This window comes from Hylaeus anthracinus, unplaced genomic scaffold (assembly GCF_026225885.1).
Source record: "Hylaeus anthracinus isolate JK02 unplaced genomic scaffold, UHH_iyHylAnth1.0_haploid 0, whole genome shotgun sequence".
Classification (NCBI taxonomy): Eukaryota; Metazoa; Arthropoda; class Insecta; order Hymenoptera; family Colletidae; genus Hylaeus; species Hylaeus anthracinus.
In genome coordinates this window covers 17,857,642-17,873,325 of record NW_026533254.1, presented here as the reverse complement: position 1 = coordinate 17,873,325, position 15,684 = coordinate 17,857,642, and the positions used below count along the sequence as shown (strand labels likewise).

The 15,684-nt window shown below is 45.4% G+C and overlaps 2 protein-coding genes across 3 annotated transcripts; one reads left to right on the top strand and one right to left on the bottom strand.

Annotated features, from left to right (window-relative positions):
- The first annotated feature begins 7 nt into the window (after window positions 1–7).
- Window positions 8–1,465, top strand: LOC128888509 (golgin subfamily A member 7). Its single transcript, XM_054145416.1, has 3 exons — window positions 8–167; window positions 656–820; window positions 1,175–1,465. The coding sequence occupies exons 1-3, from the start codon at window positions 159–161 to the stop codon at window positions 1,463–1,465; spliced, it is 465 nt and encodes a 154-aa protein (XP_054001391.1). The 5' UTR covers window positions 8–158.
- Window positions 1,466–4,729: 3,264 nt separating this feature from the next.
- LOC128888324 (cGMP-specific 3',5'-cyclic phosphodiesterase-like) lies at window positions 4,730–14,949 on the bottom strand. 2 transcript variants are annotated; one of them, XM_054145065.1, is made up of 14 exons: window positions 13,669–14,949; window positions 11,620–11,835; window positions 10,956–11,275; window positions 10,129–10,362; window positions 9,853–10,047; window positions 9,598–9,769; window positions 9,301–9,470; window positions 9,010–9,232; window positions 8,596–8,670; window positions 8,486–8,524; window positions 8,089–8,370; window positions 7,633–8,009; window positions 7,071–7,507; window positions 4,730–6,740 (listed from the first exon to the last, which is right to left on the bottom strand). In XM_054145065.1, the coding sequence occupies exons 2-14, from the start codon at window positions 11,671–11,673 to the stop codon at window positions 6,106–6,108; spliced, it is 3,213 nt and encodes a 1,070-aa protein (XP_054001040.1). In that variant the 5' UTR covers window positions 11,674–11,835; window positions 13,669–14,949; the 3' UTR covers window positions 4,730–6,105. The 2 variants fall into 2 exon arrangements, with proteins under 2 accessions (XP_054001040.1, XP_054001048.1); XM_054145073.1 differs by having other exon boundaries at window positions 9,598–9,757.
- Window positions 14,950–15,684: the final 735 nt, after the last annotated feature.

Sequence of the window (15,684 nt, the reverse complement as noted above, 5' to 3'; positions counted from 1 at the left end):
CCATAGTCGGTCGGTCAGAGCACTATCTTCCGTATTTTCCAAGATACGTTTCTCGTCGTTCGATCCGTCGGTTTTGTCGTCTCACATCGCGTCCGACCAGCGAGTCGAGATTATTTTCAACCGACCTGTTCTACCAAATCATCAAGACGAAGCTCAAAATGTCATTGGTAAGTTCATTTTTCGTACTTCACCTCTAACTCTCTCACTGTCAATCGCTCTTTGAAACATTTTCGTTCCTCGCTTGTTTCGAATGGCTTACATCATGTTAGAGTTTCGTGACTTTAGGTTTGATATGTCATTCTATCCTTTCATACGTTTTCGATTATGAGTGGACAGTTTTTGTCACAGTAATTTGGGTGCGGTTTTGTGGTTAGACATCCTACAGCAGTGTTTATTTCAAACAAATTTTGTTCTTCTGGGACTTGAGTCACTCCCACAACTCTGGGTTACAAATGAATTGTTTAAGCCAAAAAGTAAAATTTGCATATTTCTTGCTATATTGTTTCAAGACTGGTTTGATTGAATGTACATGCTTCTTAGAGATTTTTTAGATAGAGAAACATTATTGTATATGGATAACAGGGTAAACTAGTAAAAGAACGAATATAAGAAATTGCAGACAATTTTGTACTCATAAGATACCTTTCTTTTCTAGGGCAATCATGCTGCCCTTACACCCTTGGAGGACATGTCGGCTGGTCGAGGGCAAGGAGGTGGGGGGCCTCCTCCAAATTGTCAAAAAGTTTTTATACAACGCGACTACAGCGAAGGCACCATGGTTAAGTTTCAGACAGAGTTTCCCACGGAATTGGAGAGTAGAGTACGTAATAAAATCTTACTTTGATTACTTATAAAATTCATATTATTAAAATGTACTCAGTTTTGTTACTGTTATTTGAATCGATACAACAGTTACATATTTCTCTATAATATCGCATATGTTTCATATTTTTATTGTCTATATGTTTGTTTGCCTGGATTTGTGTATGCGCTCAAGTTCCCTATAGGATGTTTTGTAATTTGAAGAAATGTTTTGCTGTCTTCCTTTTTCTTGTAAGCTAGGATGCAGAGAAGCAAATAATTCTTACTTTTTTCCATTGTACCGTTCGAATCGAAGTATTTGTTAAATTTGTAATTTATTGAACATTTTTTGCTGTCTTGCTCCTTGATTTAGCTGGACAGACAGTCGTTCGAGTATACGATCACTCAGTTGAACAACTACTTTGCCGAAGCGGAACGGGCCAGTTGTTCCACGTACTGCGAAGGCTGCCTGGCTTGTCTCACCGGTTACCTAATTTACATATGCACAGAGACTCATTACGAGAAGTGTTTGCGAAAAGTGGCAAAGTTTGTTAGTGAACAAAATGACAGAGTCTACAAGCCGCGCGGGCTGTTATTGACAGACCCGACGATTCGTGGACTTAGGTTAATAGAAATTTCAGTATTGGACAGACCTGCATCGTGACTGCACATTAGCCGATCCAGGGAGTTCTTTATGTGATCCGCGCGCTTCTGCCACTTTGCCAGGATTGCAGACCCACGTGAGCCGATGAGTGTTTCTGGACATAATTACGTTCAACTCCGACCTCCTTTGATTTAGTTGCGCGATGTGAATTTTGTTACGAGCCACGAATAACGAAAATTTATATTTTCAGCGAATCGTTCTGTAAACATACATGCAATATCGTCACGAATTCAAGGAACGAAGCTTGTCCACTTCGAAGTTGCACAGGATGAGAATCGATTCTCTTGTTCTATGACAGACTTTATATTTCGCTGATGTATCGTTGAAATTTAACGATTTCACGTTGGTCGACTAGACTTATGATTTTGAGTCTGCGATCTCAAAAAGATTCATAAAAGTTTCGTCTGAAAAGATTAACAGGGTTCGCTTGCATGTATGTTTCGTTTGCTTGAAAATTATTGTATCTCGTGTACGGAGTTCATTCGAAACATGGACACGTACCGCGGTATTGTACAAGTTAAATTTTATGCGCGTACGGTAATACACCGGTGCAAACAAAACAACTACAGCAAAGGAACGAGGTATATGTTTATTCAGAACAAACTGTTTCTTACGAGGAACTAATACGCAGATCCCATGTGCGTCGTTTCTTCGCGCGTTGGGCGAGGTTCGAACAGTTCTTTTTTACTGTTCGTTTAAAGACTTTATCGTCATCTGCATTTAACAGGCGACACGTGAATCAGACTTGAGTTCCATGCTGTTCGAAATAGAAAATAAAACAAACGGACTCGGCGCCAAGTTTGATTCTAACATCTTCGTCAAGTACTGAAAACGTTTTTTCACGTTATAAGTTTAAACGCTTCGTAAACACTAAGCAGACACTTGAATTATATTTTCCTCTTCCGCGATATATCTTCCACGATGATGCTTACGGTCAATTTTCCGTTTTCGTTTCGAACACACGTACGAGCCAGGTGTTCACTTGTCGTGGATGACACCTCTTCAAAGAAGCAAACCAACCGAAGAATTCGATCGAAATTGCTGGCACAAAGTATTTGCGCTGAGAAATCCAGGGATTGGCTAAGAAAAATTGTACAAACAAACAAAGATAGAGAAAGAAAGAAGTGGAATGAAAAAAAAAAAAAAAAATAGGAGAGAAAACGAGGTGATTATATTAGTAGAATACAATGTATTAAACTGATTAAATCGTGTGAACATTGTGATCAAGGATAAATTACGATTACACGTTCGCGCACCGACGTTCCGGTGCCCAGGTGTACGTATGTTGTGTGCGTGATGATTTTTTTATTTTATATTTTTGTACGATACCGCATGAGCGACTCAACCTTCGGAAATCTCTCTACGCATCCGGTGGTTAAGCGGGGTGCACGTTTGTGTTTTTTTTTTTTTTTTTTTTTTTTAAATCGTTTACGATTTGATTCGTTTTAAGGAAACGATTTGATCTCAAGCGTGACATCTGATTCTATATATTTTTCTTCGTGACTTTCGCGCGGCCGTCTGATTTACAGCAACGACTATACATATATACAATCGTTAAGTCTGCCTCGAGCGTTGGGTATACTTACCTCTACCACATACTGCGTCACAAAGAGGAGCACGATTAATTTTATACCGCGGTGGGGTATTCGGTCTCGTCCTTGGTCACAATGAATGCGGAGCCTGCTCGACGTAATCATGCGATCGACCCGATGGATAAAATCTTCGAGGCTTTCAGGACCTGGATTACTTACGGTTGACACCGTGCGAGTGACTTTTGGGATGTAAAGTGTGCCAGCTTGGAAGTGTGTTTCGACGTTTATACCTGTGCATGGAGTATGGTACCGAACAGCGTCGTTTGGTTGTTTTAACGCGGCTGGAGGAAAATTAATCTATCGTCTATTAAGCCTACCTAGCTGTATAATATTGTAATATCGCATAGTCGCATTTAATATCAGTGCACATGCATCGTACAGTGTCATCGAGTATTATAGATGAGCATTCATCAGACGGTATCGTGTATTTTAGGCTTAGAAATTAATTCTGTGCCTCGGTATTGAATTATTCATAACTCTAGTTTAAACGGATATATTTATATAGATTCCAAGTTCTCGGCCTGATCTCTGTCACAATGTATCTACACCTGAGTCTTAACCTGACGGTCATTCCGATGCATCCGTACGAACATTAGTAGCCATCAGATTTCGCTTATCGTTATTCTTCTACGGTTACTGTAATTATCAAGCACGCATTTATGGCTACAAATCCTCCTATATACGTGTACACACGTTCTAATGGCCATCAGGTTTGGACCAGGTCGAGAATGTAGAAGGTTGACAATTTAATATATAATAACAAAATATTTCTACTTAAGTTAAAGTTATAAATGATTAAATATTAAGGCAGAGAATTATTTCTATAGGTAATAATAACGTGCATTATCATTATCCAACGGCCACCGCGTGAGGTATCATACAGCGTCGCTTAACAGCGTAAAGTATCACGTGATATCATACTATGGTTTCAGTGGGTCGTCGAGAAATTCGATCGAAGTTAGGAGCGAGCAACGCGTCCAAACACGTTTCCAAAATGTCACGGCTGGACACCAGGAAGCCGCAAATATTTAACCACGGTAGGGGTCGACGAATCTTGCCAAATAGCCGCGCCACTGCCTCCGAAAATTTATTTTCCGTTACCAGCGAACGAAACGAACGAAAGAAACGAATCTCAACAGCCTTACGGACGATCTTGAGCGATTGTAATCGGGAATGAAAGAAAGAAAAAACAAAGAAAACAAACGTGTCGCTCGCCCTCGAGAACGCCGTTCACGGTTCTGGTTTACTCGCGTCGCAAGTTTACGCGCGGCAGGCTCCGCGCGTACGCAACGCGACGTTGCGTACAATGGTGTAAATAGCGAATTAATCGTCAACAACACTGAGTATCACGAGAGAAGTACCGTTTGTTATACTTAATTTAATTGTAGGACCAAAACGTTTGATGATTCGTTACTGTAAAGAACACCATCGTTCGAGTGTAATTTCTAAAAGTTTTAATAATAAAAGCTACGTAAAAGTCATAAACAGAGAGAGAGGGAGAGAGAGAGAGAGAGAGGGGGGGGGGAGAGACAGAGAAGGTTACACGTAGTAAACGCGAGGGAAGTGGTTGTAATCAGCGCCTATGATCCCGTAAACAGAAAAATACACACGCGTCGTATACCTCGAAGGAAACAGTGGGTGAAAGGTGAAGAGATTGGGAAGACACCAGCGAGTTTGAGCACATTCAGATTTTATTTTGTCGTTCGCGATAGTCTCCGACAGGCATGCTCGCTCGTAGCTATATCAAAAGACTAGAAACCAGTCTAACTCGTGTCGCTGAATTTCTCACGTTCGCTTAAAAACACCGCGGCTCTCTTCGTACATCGATAATATCGTAAGTCGATTCTCTGCCGCAATCGGTATGCAAATGTCACCGCCGTCGGTGAGGACCTCGTCGAGATTTGCTAATTCGCGTGACCACTCGTCAACGATCGTTCGCCTCGATTCGTTTCCTCCTGAGGAACAATGGAATACGGTACAGAGCACGTACAGTAACGCGCCGATTTTAACGAAACTTGGGTACACGGATGAAACATTGAAATGCATCGGACGCGTATTTCCTTACGTCGGTTGATTGGTGACGCATAACGTGACGTTCGAGGGTAGTTCTCATGAATCGTGCATGAATCAGCCGACATACAAAAAAAAAATACGTGCCCAACGTTTTTTCAATGCTCCAGCTGTGTACCAAGTTTCGTTAAAATCGTCGCGCAACAGTTGGACGATGTTCCTCGCGAGCATGATTTCGTTCGTCTAAACGAAGCGCGGATAAACGAGGTTCTACCGCACAGTAAACGACGGGTCAACGCGAGAACCACGAGTCGTATCCTTGAATACGCGGATGCGCCTCGTACAAAAGCGGAATGCGAAATCACGTTTTCGTTTTCTGCGTCACAGCCGCGTGACGTAACGGAATCATTGATTCGATCAACATCGACATGCCTAACTAGTTTCAAAGGCGTCCGTCTTTGGAGTCGTACGCTGTGACGCGGAATCGAGCCGGGAGTCCTCGCTTCGTTCGCTGTAATATATATAAAAACGTCGATTTGCTATGTTTCACAAATTTTCGAACGTCTCGGGGATCAACGTTCTCCGTGACTATCCCAAGATATCGAGACTATAATACAAAAAGATTGTCAAAATCAAAGTCATATTCACAGTTCGACAACGCGACGTTGCGATTGCAAGCTGGTCTGCAACGACCGCACCCCTCTAATCACCTAGCCTAACCTAGACTAAACTCTACAGAGTTTTAGCACTCTCTACGTCATTGTTTCGAGACGATGGTGGGTGGTTTTCGTCGTCGAGACACTGTGTTTTATATTTTCGGTAACACCGTTTGCCAACAGAATTCTCAATGTAGCGGTGAATTGTATAGTTACTCTGTTCCTTGGTAACTGATTGGCGTTTCGCCAATTGTCCCCTTCGACAGTGATTCACGGTAGCCGCGAAGTGGAAGCGTACTAAATCGTCTCCCTGTTCGCGTAAACAATCGGGAGAGCTCCCTCGATTTTATTCACAGGCTTCAAGAGTGGTCGACGTGAGACGTCAAATGAGCAGACAGAGCTTGTTGCGGCTCTTTCTGTCGGGAATGAGGGCCTTTGACTTGGCGAGGTCCTCTGGCGCGCTTCTCGTGTACAGCGACCTGCTGATGCGATGCCTGACCCCTTTGCTCAACGTGCGACTGCCCTTTCTCAACGAGGCGAACCGCCCTAACGTAGACTTCTCAGGAACCTCTTTCCTCTCCGCGTGAGCGCAGTTCAGGGTGGTCACCGTGAACTCGATGTCCTTGGGCTCGTAGGAAACGAACTCCTCGACGGGTTCGTCGATGGTGTCGCGATCGATCCAGGTCAGACCCATCTCGACCTTCTCCGCGAGGTCCTGCCAGTGCCTTCTGTTCTCCATGGTGCCCTCGTACAGGGGCATTATCCAGGGGAACGTTTCCGACATGACCTTGTAAAGGGGCTGGCAGATGACGTCGATGAACCCAACCTGCATCTGCGGTAGCTCGTCCTTTCTTTCGCGGTCCATCATTGCCACGGGTTGCTGGTTCAGCTGCAGACGTTCCAGGTCCCCTTGGTCGAAGAACTCGTCGGCTACCAGCTTGGCCACGCGGTGCTGAACGTCCCAAGGCTTCGCTATTGCACTGACGTCGCAGGCGGTCATCATCATGCCGCACAGCACTGAGGACGATGCAAAGCATAGATCAGGGAATGTTAATCGCTTCGCGGACAAATTTTACGCTCCTGTAAGTTTATCCTGTGTAATCGCTAATAAAGTTTGCCTAGACTTACGATGTCCCCTCGGAGGAGATATCCGAGTGCAAAGGTTTAAACGTGCTGTCTAGACAGAGACAGCCTTCTACAGGAGAAGCCTTCAGATCAAACTCATCGAAGATCTACCACCCAGTTCCTGAACTTGTAGCTGTTTCCTCGTTGAGTCTAATCCAAAGGCTTTCCAATATAATTTTAGTGCTCTCTGCGTGTGTTAAAAGAGACGATGCTAAAGCTTACGTTCTTTCTTCTCTTCGCTCTGCCAGTCGAACTCCCCCTCGTCTATCAATTCCATGAACCGATTCTTCTTTTTGAAGTACACCGCCAGGTCGGTGGAGAGGATCGCGCTCTCGACCACCTTCATCACCCTTCTGTAATCCTCCATGGAGAGACTTTGGAAGATGTTGTTGCTGTCGGAATTGAGAATCATAACGCACTGGTCGAAGTGGTGGTGCTCCATGGTGCTGGTCGAGTACAGAATGGCCAACGGGGACTCGGTTTTCATCTGGAAGGCGTTGTTCGTTCCTCTGTGATCCAAGTCGTGGCACAGACAGGCGACCAGGAGCCCGAGGATCTCCTGGTCGGTCATGAACTGCTCCATCTTCCCAGTCTTCAGCATCGCGAACATCGTCTGGGCTACGTTCAGCGCGTGTCGCCAGTTGTGGTACTTTACTGGCCTGCGAGTTTAATTATCCAGAGAAATGGAAGCAACGAATTAACATTCAAAGTGGAAATGCCTCGAATAGATGGATCATAGACGAAGACTTGGCAGGGATAAATTACACGAATACCGAAGAAATACCTGTAATTTTTCTTCACGCTGAGGATCCACCGGCAGAGGACTTCGTACGGTATGTGAAACTTCTGGATCAAGTTGCACTGCTTGAACATTCTGATGGTGGCCCTGCAGGTGTCTTCGTCGGTGAGGTCGAAGTCGATGAAGGTGAAACTGTACAGATTATACGAATCCGCGGAGGGTATCGTCTCCGAGATCAGCTTGATCGTGTCGTCGTTGCTGGCCGTTGCGTGGTAACTCAGACACTCGAGAGCGACCTTCTGTTTGGCCATCAGCTTGCAGGCTGACTCGTACATCTGGGTGTTGTGTATCCCGAGGCCGCAGAATATGGCAAACGCCTCGAAGATCGACACGTCAGAGTCGGTAAAAGACGTCCCGTTGTCCTGTGGGATTATACTTGGTTGAACATCGTTTGTGACACGAATAATTTTTATTCCATTTATAAGATACTGGAAGAATAACCTTGTTAATCAACTGAGCAACCCCAATCACGGTCCTCTGACCGTTGACTATGGGCATACAGAGAATGCTCTTGATCGGTTCGTTTCCCGACTGGATCACAACTTTCTTGAGCCACGTGGCCACGTCACCGATGTTGAGGATTTGCCCCGTGACAGCGACGTACCTCGCGATCTGTCCCAGCGGGCTCGACAGATCGTTTCCGCTCGGCCTGTACACCTTGGCCTCCTGGCTCTTATTGTCCATCTCGAAGATGGTTGTGAACTTGTTGGTCTCGTTCGTGGCCTGGAAACGTCGACGAGAAATGTTTGGGCGAAACGTATGCGAGATGAATTTGTCAGGAAACCTGTTCCTTAAATCACGCGAGAATGTTAACGCATAGTTCCCTCTAGCTACTCACGTGCTGTTGGAAAATGTCCTCCATCTCGATGTTGTTGCTCTGAGCCGCCAGGAAAGAGAAAAAGTCGATCAGATTTACGAATTCGAGCAACACGTGACGGTGTCACTCACCTCTCGCCTCGACAACGGTTTTCTACTCTCTTGCGTCGATTTGCCGGGTCGCTCGACGATCTTCTCGAGGTGTCCCTGAAATGAAACTTGCGATCTCTCATTACGTTCCTCGGCGACATTTTCGAGAAGCTCAACCTTGTCTTTGCAATGTTTGCAATTTCACGACGATTTTAGCTGGAGAATTGGTAGACCAAAGATCGGACAAATTACAAAGTTTCAAACTTATTTTCTTCGAAAATAAAGCGTCATATGACAAGATTTTATTCTACAATTTTGATTCAATTTTTGACGTAGAATCATCGGCTACTCGCTTGTATTACCAGTTACGGGAGGAGACCCTGTACAAGTTCTTTGAACTCGTATCGCTATTGCGAAACGTAATCCAGTAACTGTACGCTATTCCAATGAACTTACTGCCTCGCCGCAGTCCAGGTCCAGAAGGTACACGGCGCATCGTTCGCACTTGAGCAGCTCTTTCGCCTCCGTCATGATCTTGGTGACGAGGCACTCGAGGTTGTTCTGCTCCTCGAATATGCTCCTCGCGAGATTCAGGAGGATCTGGTTCCTGCGGTACTCTTGCACCGAGAGTTCGAAGAGTTGCGCGTTTTGTATACCGATACCGCAAAAGTACAGATACCTGGGACCAGTTTCACCCGTTAAATGACGAGAACGACGTCTATAGCGATCGGACAACCGTCGACCAACCTCTGAAACACCTCGACGTCCCTGTCGGTGAACTCGTTGCTGCCGTTGGTTTTGTTTATGATCTGCGCGACCCCGATCACGTCGCCCTCGTAACTGCAGATCGGCATCGACAGGATCAGCGTCGTCTTGTACCCAGTTCTCATGTCGATGGAGCTGTTGAACCTTGGATCCTGAGAATCATTTTAAACTTTCTGCTATATACTAACCATATACCATAGAATTATTCAATGTTTTCTTTTTTTTTTTATAACAGCCTGTATTTTATATCGGGTAACTGCTGTAGGTTACTTCGCGAACCTTGTAAGCATCTTTGATGTTGATGATCTCCTTGGTCTGAGCCACGTAGCCAGCGATCCCTACTCCAAAAGGTATCTTGATCTCCTCGTTGTTCGCGCGTTGCATGGCCTTCTCGAGCTCTGTATCCTGAGTCACGTCGAACAGCTTGGCGACGAGGTACCTGCGATTATAGCTACTAGTAACCACGATTACAATCAGGTACGATAATCAAGCGACTCTTGAAATTCCGAAAGTAATCGCTGCGAAACACGGTACCTGTCCTCCAGAGGTCCCTTGGCCAGGAACAAGCTACCGCGATCCGCGTGAGTGAGCAAACCGACGTTCACTAGGATTTTGTGACAGAGGACGTTGATGTCCAGCTCGTTCGCCACGTCTCTGATGAGTTCCATGAACAGGTCGCTGTCGTCCAACCTGTTGAGCTCCTCCCTTCGTTCAATCAGCGAGTGGCTCCTGTATCAAATCCAAAACGATCGTGATCCCTGCGTTTCTCCTTTCGCGAGTGAACAGCGCGAACATCGCTCGTGAATTCACCTGCTTGGACTTCTGCTGCGCTTGGCTGGTGAGCTGGAGGCCAGCCACGTTTGAAAGAGGTCGGAGGTGACGCTGTTGCGCTTGCTACGCGCCAAGAGACTCTCCTCTCGATGCAAGCTCCTAGCCGGCGACTTGGCAGGAGGCAGTCCCACACCTTGCAGCCGCTGCCGAAGCTCGTAGCTCGCGTTCTCGCGAAGCCAGGCCTCGGCAGCGTCCGGATACGCCTCCAGATACCTTTTCCAAAAATACACTCGGTAAAGACACCGACGTATCGATCGAGAATATCACGCTGGCCTGGATGTTCCGTCTATTTTGGCCGTCGAGCGGGTCGCGACCGCTGGACACTGGGATGATGGATAGAATAAAGAGGATTCTTCGGGAATTTGACTCGATCGAACGTAATAGATGTCAGCGGTGATGTAGAATGAATTTACGGGGGACGTGTACTGGATATCTCGAGTGATCTTTTCATTTGGAAAGCTATCCGATATCAACTGTTTAGAGAGCGCCCATTGGCAATATTGATCTACTTGTCAACGCGTTCGGTAAGGTTTCTAAGTACATAATCCCAACACCACTGAAGATCTTGGAACGCTTAACGGGATTCGCGAGGAATCGTTTAGAAACTGAGAGGATACCAGGATCTAGAATTCCGTAGAAAAGAATTTTTCTTAAACTTTCAGGCAAGGATAAATGGAATAAGTCGAAAGTTCCGAGGTAGAGGGTCCTCTTTGACCAACAACGAGAAACGAATAGCGTTCGAGTAGACACCCGCCTCGAAGATCCAAAGGTTTCAACTTTCATTTTTTACAGCTGATCTCTCCTACCTTCCAACTTTCTCCATGGTGAGGCCATCCTCCTCGTCGTACTCGTGTATGGTCTCCTGGCAGGTGATCCGTTTGCTCCTGCACAACCTGACGATGTCTGTGTCCTTCGGTTCAGTCTTGGTGCTCGTGCTTAAAGGTAATTTTGATTTCTCTGAGGCACACGTCCTCGTCTTGTCGGGTTCCTTGCAGGGGTCAGCCGCGTCGAGTTCCTCAGGGTTGGGAGACCGCACCAGCTGGCACTCGCTTCTCTCCGCCGCCTTCGAGGGGGTTGGCTTCGTCGAAATCTTCATCTTCTCGAAGCTCTCCAAGTTGTCGTTCGCCTGTATTCGATTACTTCATTTTATTCCATTATCCGTAATCACGTATCAACGTTAGGTAATCACATTTTCAATCGTCCGATTAGTTAATCGAGACATTACTTAAAATCAACTTCAATTTTAACTGTTCAAGACAAATTTCAACCGAGACGAACCTTTAATTCTATTTAATAATCAATTTTCAAGTGAAATTAAATTGCACGATGAATTTTATTGTACATATCAAAGTGCAAATGTAGTCACGTTAAAGATTCCCAAATATCTGATTTCTTTTACTTTAGAGGGAAAGGAAAGAGTATGTGACAATTATATGCTTTGATAACGCTCTTTCGTTTGATGAATCGCACCTCTGTGTCTTCCTCCTCCGGTAGCTCTTCGTCCACTTCGTCTTCGGACTCCATATCATCTTAGGTCTGAATTAATTACCATTGGAGCGCAATGGCGAGGACGTCTCGGCTCTAACTCGAGGAGGGTGAGAATGCGGCGAGGACGCTCGACATTGTACCAGTGGCGCTTTGTCAAAGTTTACGTGCTCTCTGTGCTCGAGTCTTCGGAGCCTGGACCTGGAATAAGTATTCGTTTCTGTGGACTTGTTAAGGTCTGAGAATAGAATTTTCACTTTGCCAACTCGACGAGTCGAAGGGAGAAAAAAAATGAGAACGCGAGGGATGAGAAGGGTACGAGAATTCGTAGACTTATTATTCTTGACGACGTTTGACAAAGCTTACGCTTCAAGAAATTATGTACCTTGCTTGCGACACTTTTGTTTAATTTAGCGCTATCGAAAATTCTCGAGGAATCCTTACGTGTTCTTGAAATAATTTTTGTTGTCGGTGGTAAACGAAGAGGAGCACTGTGTATATAATTAGGAAAGTGTTTAAGAATTTGTTGTGCGTATGCTGTTTTTCGTTTATCATTGATAGATATTTATGGAAATTTTACAGGTTCAGGGAATCGAGATTTAGATGTAAGTAGGTCCTATCATCTAAAGAATGTAACATGTATTTTATATATTTTTGTATTTATGGCCACCCTCGCGTATTTGCAGTTTCAAACGAGCTTCAAGAGAGCTGCAGTTAATGGTGCTCGATTAAAACATTTAAATCAGCTTATTTCAGGGTTGCAGAGAAGAGCGCATCCCTTTAACACGTTGACCGCCACGTCACCCATACCTTGGGACAAGGATTTTCGCTAAAGAATTCGATGCATTAATTCCGAAGGTGAGGTGTCAAAGAAAATAAATCTGGTATTGGTATGATTTAAAGAGGTTCCAAAAATAAGTTCTATCCCAAATATTACCCTTTATCATTTCTACAAAATTTTAACTTGGTAGGAATTTTCACAATTATTTCTCTGGCAGTCAACGTGTTAAAACGATATTTCCAGCGACGGGCGAGCCTTAGCCCGTTAAAAAGTGTACTCTGGCAGGCCTCCATTCCCTGAGTAGGTTCGCGTTGTACTCTATTCGCGCCGAGAATAAGATTGTACTAAGTTTGCCCGTCGTAAACCCCGCTTGGCGTAACGCGCGTCCCTCTTTCGCTCTCTTCGCCCTCTTTCACGGGAGTGGGTTCAACTCGCATGGGAAATTCGCGTCTAATCGTTGAATTATGAAGTTGCGCGATTTGATATTCAGCGGGCCGTTCTTTGTCCCCGGGTTTTCTACCTAAAATAACCGTTGCAAACGCGAAACAACCCAGTCATCCGTGAAATTAACGTCCACCGGTGGACTCGTTTATCACGACGCCACGCCACCTTTTTATTTATCACCAGGACGACCGTGAAAACGAACGTAATCTAACCTTTCCACGTTCAATTCCGTACCTGTCGATGACTTTTTTTTTTTAAACGTGACTCTTGTCAAGCTTCTGGGATCATTTAACCCCTTGAGGGATACTATCACATATACGTTTGATTTTATAGCAATGTTATCGTCACTTGCGATCGCGATACATTTCAGAATGAAGAAATGTACAGTATTAAAGGGAGACAGGATATCTGTAGCGTAATAATATTATTTACTAAAATGGAATTTAATCTGTCGAATTTAAATTGGAACTTTTTCAAGCAGAGTTGTCTTTGATTATCAATTTAATAATATTCCTCTAGTAAAATTTTCCTTCGAAACCTCGCCATTTTTCCAGCAGTAAATATTTTCCAATTATTCTACCAATTTTTAGAGCCAGCTTAATTTGATCCAAAGATCGTCCTTCTTCCAACGACACGATCCTCTACTTGGTCGACTTTTGTTCGAAACGAGTGAGAATGATTCTCGAACGAATCTGTTACACCATTTACTCGGTATAACTTCCGGAAGAACGCTTGATTGCGAGAGGTCGTTCACGCCAATATCAACTATCATTTTTTTTTATTACCAGTAGTATCGATTAACTAATTACCATCGATCGTTCCCACGGCGAGTCGATCCGTTGCGCGAATATTTCAGCCACGAGACCTCTGACTGACCTTTTAACCACTCTTATTAACCGTGCACGGCGTTTTTACTGCATCCCTGAAGCCGCATTCGAGCGAGAGCAAATCCTTTGTACGAGGGCATCGAAGCATCCTCGTCCTTATAATAACTTCTATTAACTTTAGAAAGAATCACCGCGATCTTTCAAGATTCATCTCAGCAGGTTCTTCGAAAATTATTTTCACCGTTATTCTAAAGAAACTACCCTCTTAGAAGCGCAAGCCAGAAGCACAAGGTAACGCGTTGCTTTCGATCCTTGGATTTAACCCAAAAGCTTTACGATAACTTTGCGTTCTCTCGAGATTCATCCCCCCTCATCGGAGTCCTCGAAAATTACAATTACTGTCTGCCAAGGGGAGACTTCAGGATTCAGATTGGTTTCGTAATCCCCAAAACAATGACACCCCGCGAGTTAACGTCGAGTCTTCGTTCATCCATGGTTCACCCGAAACGCATAAAACGGTCTCAACCCTTCAACCGTGATCGTTTAACCCTCCCCTAACAAGAGATCAACGTAACCCCTAGGATTAGTCCAATCGTCGCCAAGTATCCTCGGAGTACTATAACTGTCCTCTTCCCTGGTCGCACTGACGTTTGAACATTTTTTCAGGATCCACTTGGGTAACACACCGAGATCGAGTCCTCGTCAGTGCTCCATTCGAAACGCATCAAACGGTTCGAATTCTTCGATAGCGTCTGTTTAAGCGTCCTCTAGTCAAAGGTCGACCTAACCCCTAACCCTATCGTCTCATCTCCTCGTAACCAAATCAAAGCTACGGGAAATCAGGCTGATGTTGGACCCATGCTGGGCTTCCTGGCCCCTATCCGTCTTCCGTTACAGTAATCAAGCTGATTCCACGGTCGTCGCATCGATCTCGAACGAAGCTCTGCCGAACGAACCGCGTTCGTCATGCTCATCGTGACTTCGCCGGTCGAGTCCTCTCGGCGGAGTGTCGCCAGGATTCGCGGGCTGGCGACGTTCACTCCGTGCACCCGAATCCGCAGACGGGTCCTCTGTCGACCGTCAGCGTCGCCGCATCCCCGTTCGTCGAGCGTCTCCTTGATCGACGTTTATCTCCTCTTATCTCGACGTCCGTCGACTCTCATCCCTCGTCTTTTCGTTATTCGTTGGCCAGTTGCCTCTCAGACTACGTTCCAACGAGTCTCGATGGATTATGGATTTTCTTCGGTGATTGGACTTTCTTTAACGACTGGGGATTCCCCTTTTGGAGTTTAAACGTCCGAGGATACTTTTCTCTGGAATTCTATTGAATGGAGTTTCCCCGTTTGAGGCTTACGCGTCTGAGGATTCCCCTTTTTGGATTCTCTCATCGAGAGTTCTCCCATTTGAGACTCCGTTTTTTCACACTTGTACCGTTCAGGATTCTGTCGCTTCCTCGATACTAGTCGACAGTCACGCACATGTCCGTGGGCCTATAGCCTATCTCAGCCTCCGTCGTCTGTCATCCCTGTCCATATCGGTGGCCAGCCAATTTCCTTTCGGATCAGGGATCGAGGCAATCCTCACTAGCTTCCCACCTTCTCCCGCGTCTCGTCGTACTATGGATTTTCTTCGACGATCAGGATTCCTCGCGGAGCCTACTCTCGGTGACATCTGTGGAATTAGTCCACCGTCGCGCACATGTCCTTAGCGCTGGCTAGGATCGTCTCCTTTTATCTCAACCCCGTCGCCTGTCATCCTTGGCCAGCCAGCTTCTGTCCAAGTTAAGAAAAACTCGGCTGTGACTTCTCTTTCCTTCTCTTCGCCGTGTTACGGTCCGAATCAAAGGATTTTCCTTGGCAACGATCGGGATTCCAAGGTTCAGGGGTTGTTCTGGTTCGCAGTATCCCGTTTGGAATTAGATCACCGTCACGCACATGTCCTGGGCACTGCGTAGGATGCGTCGGACGCGATTGCGCGCGAGAGTCGCGAGAGAGTCGA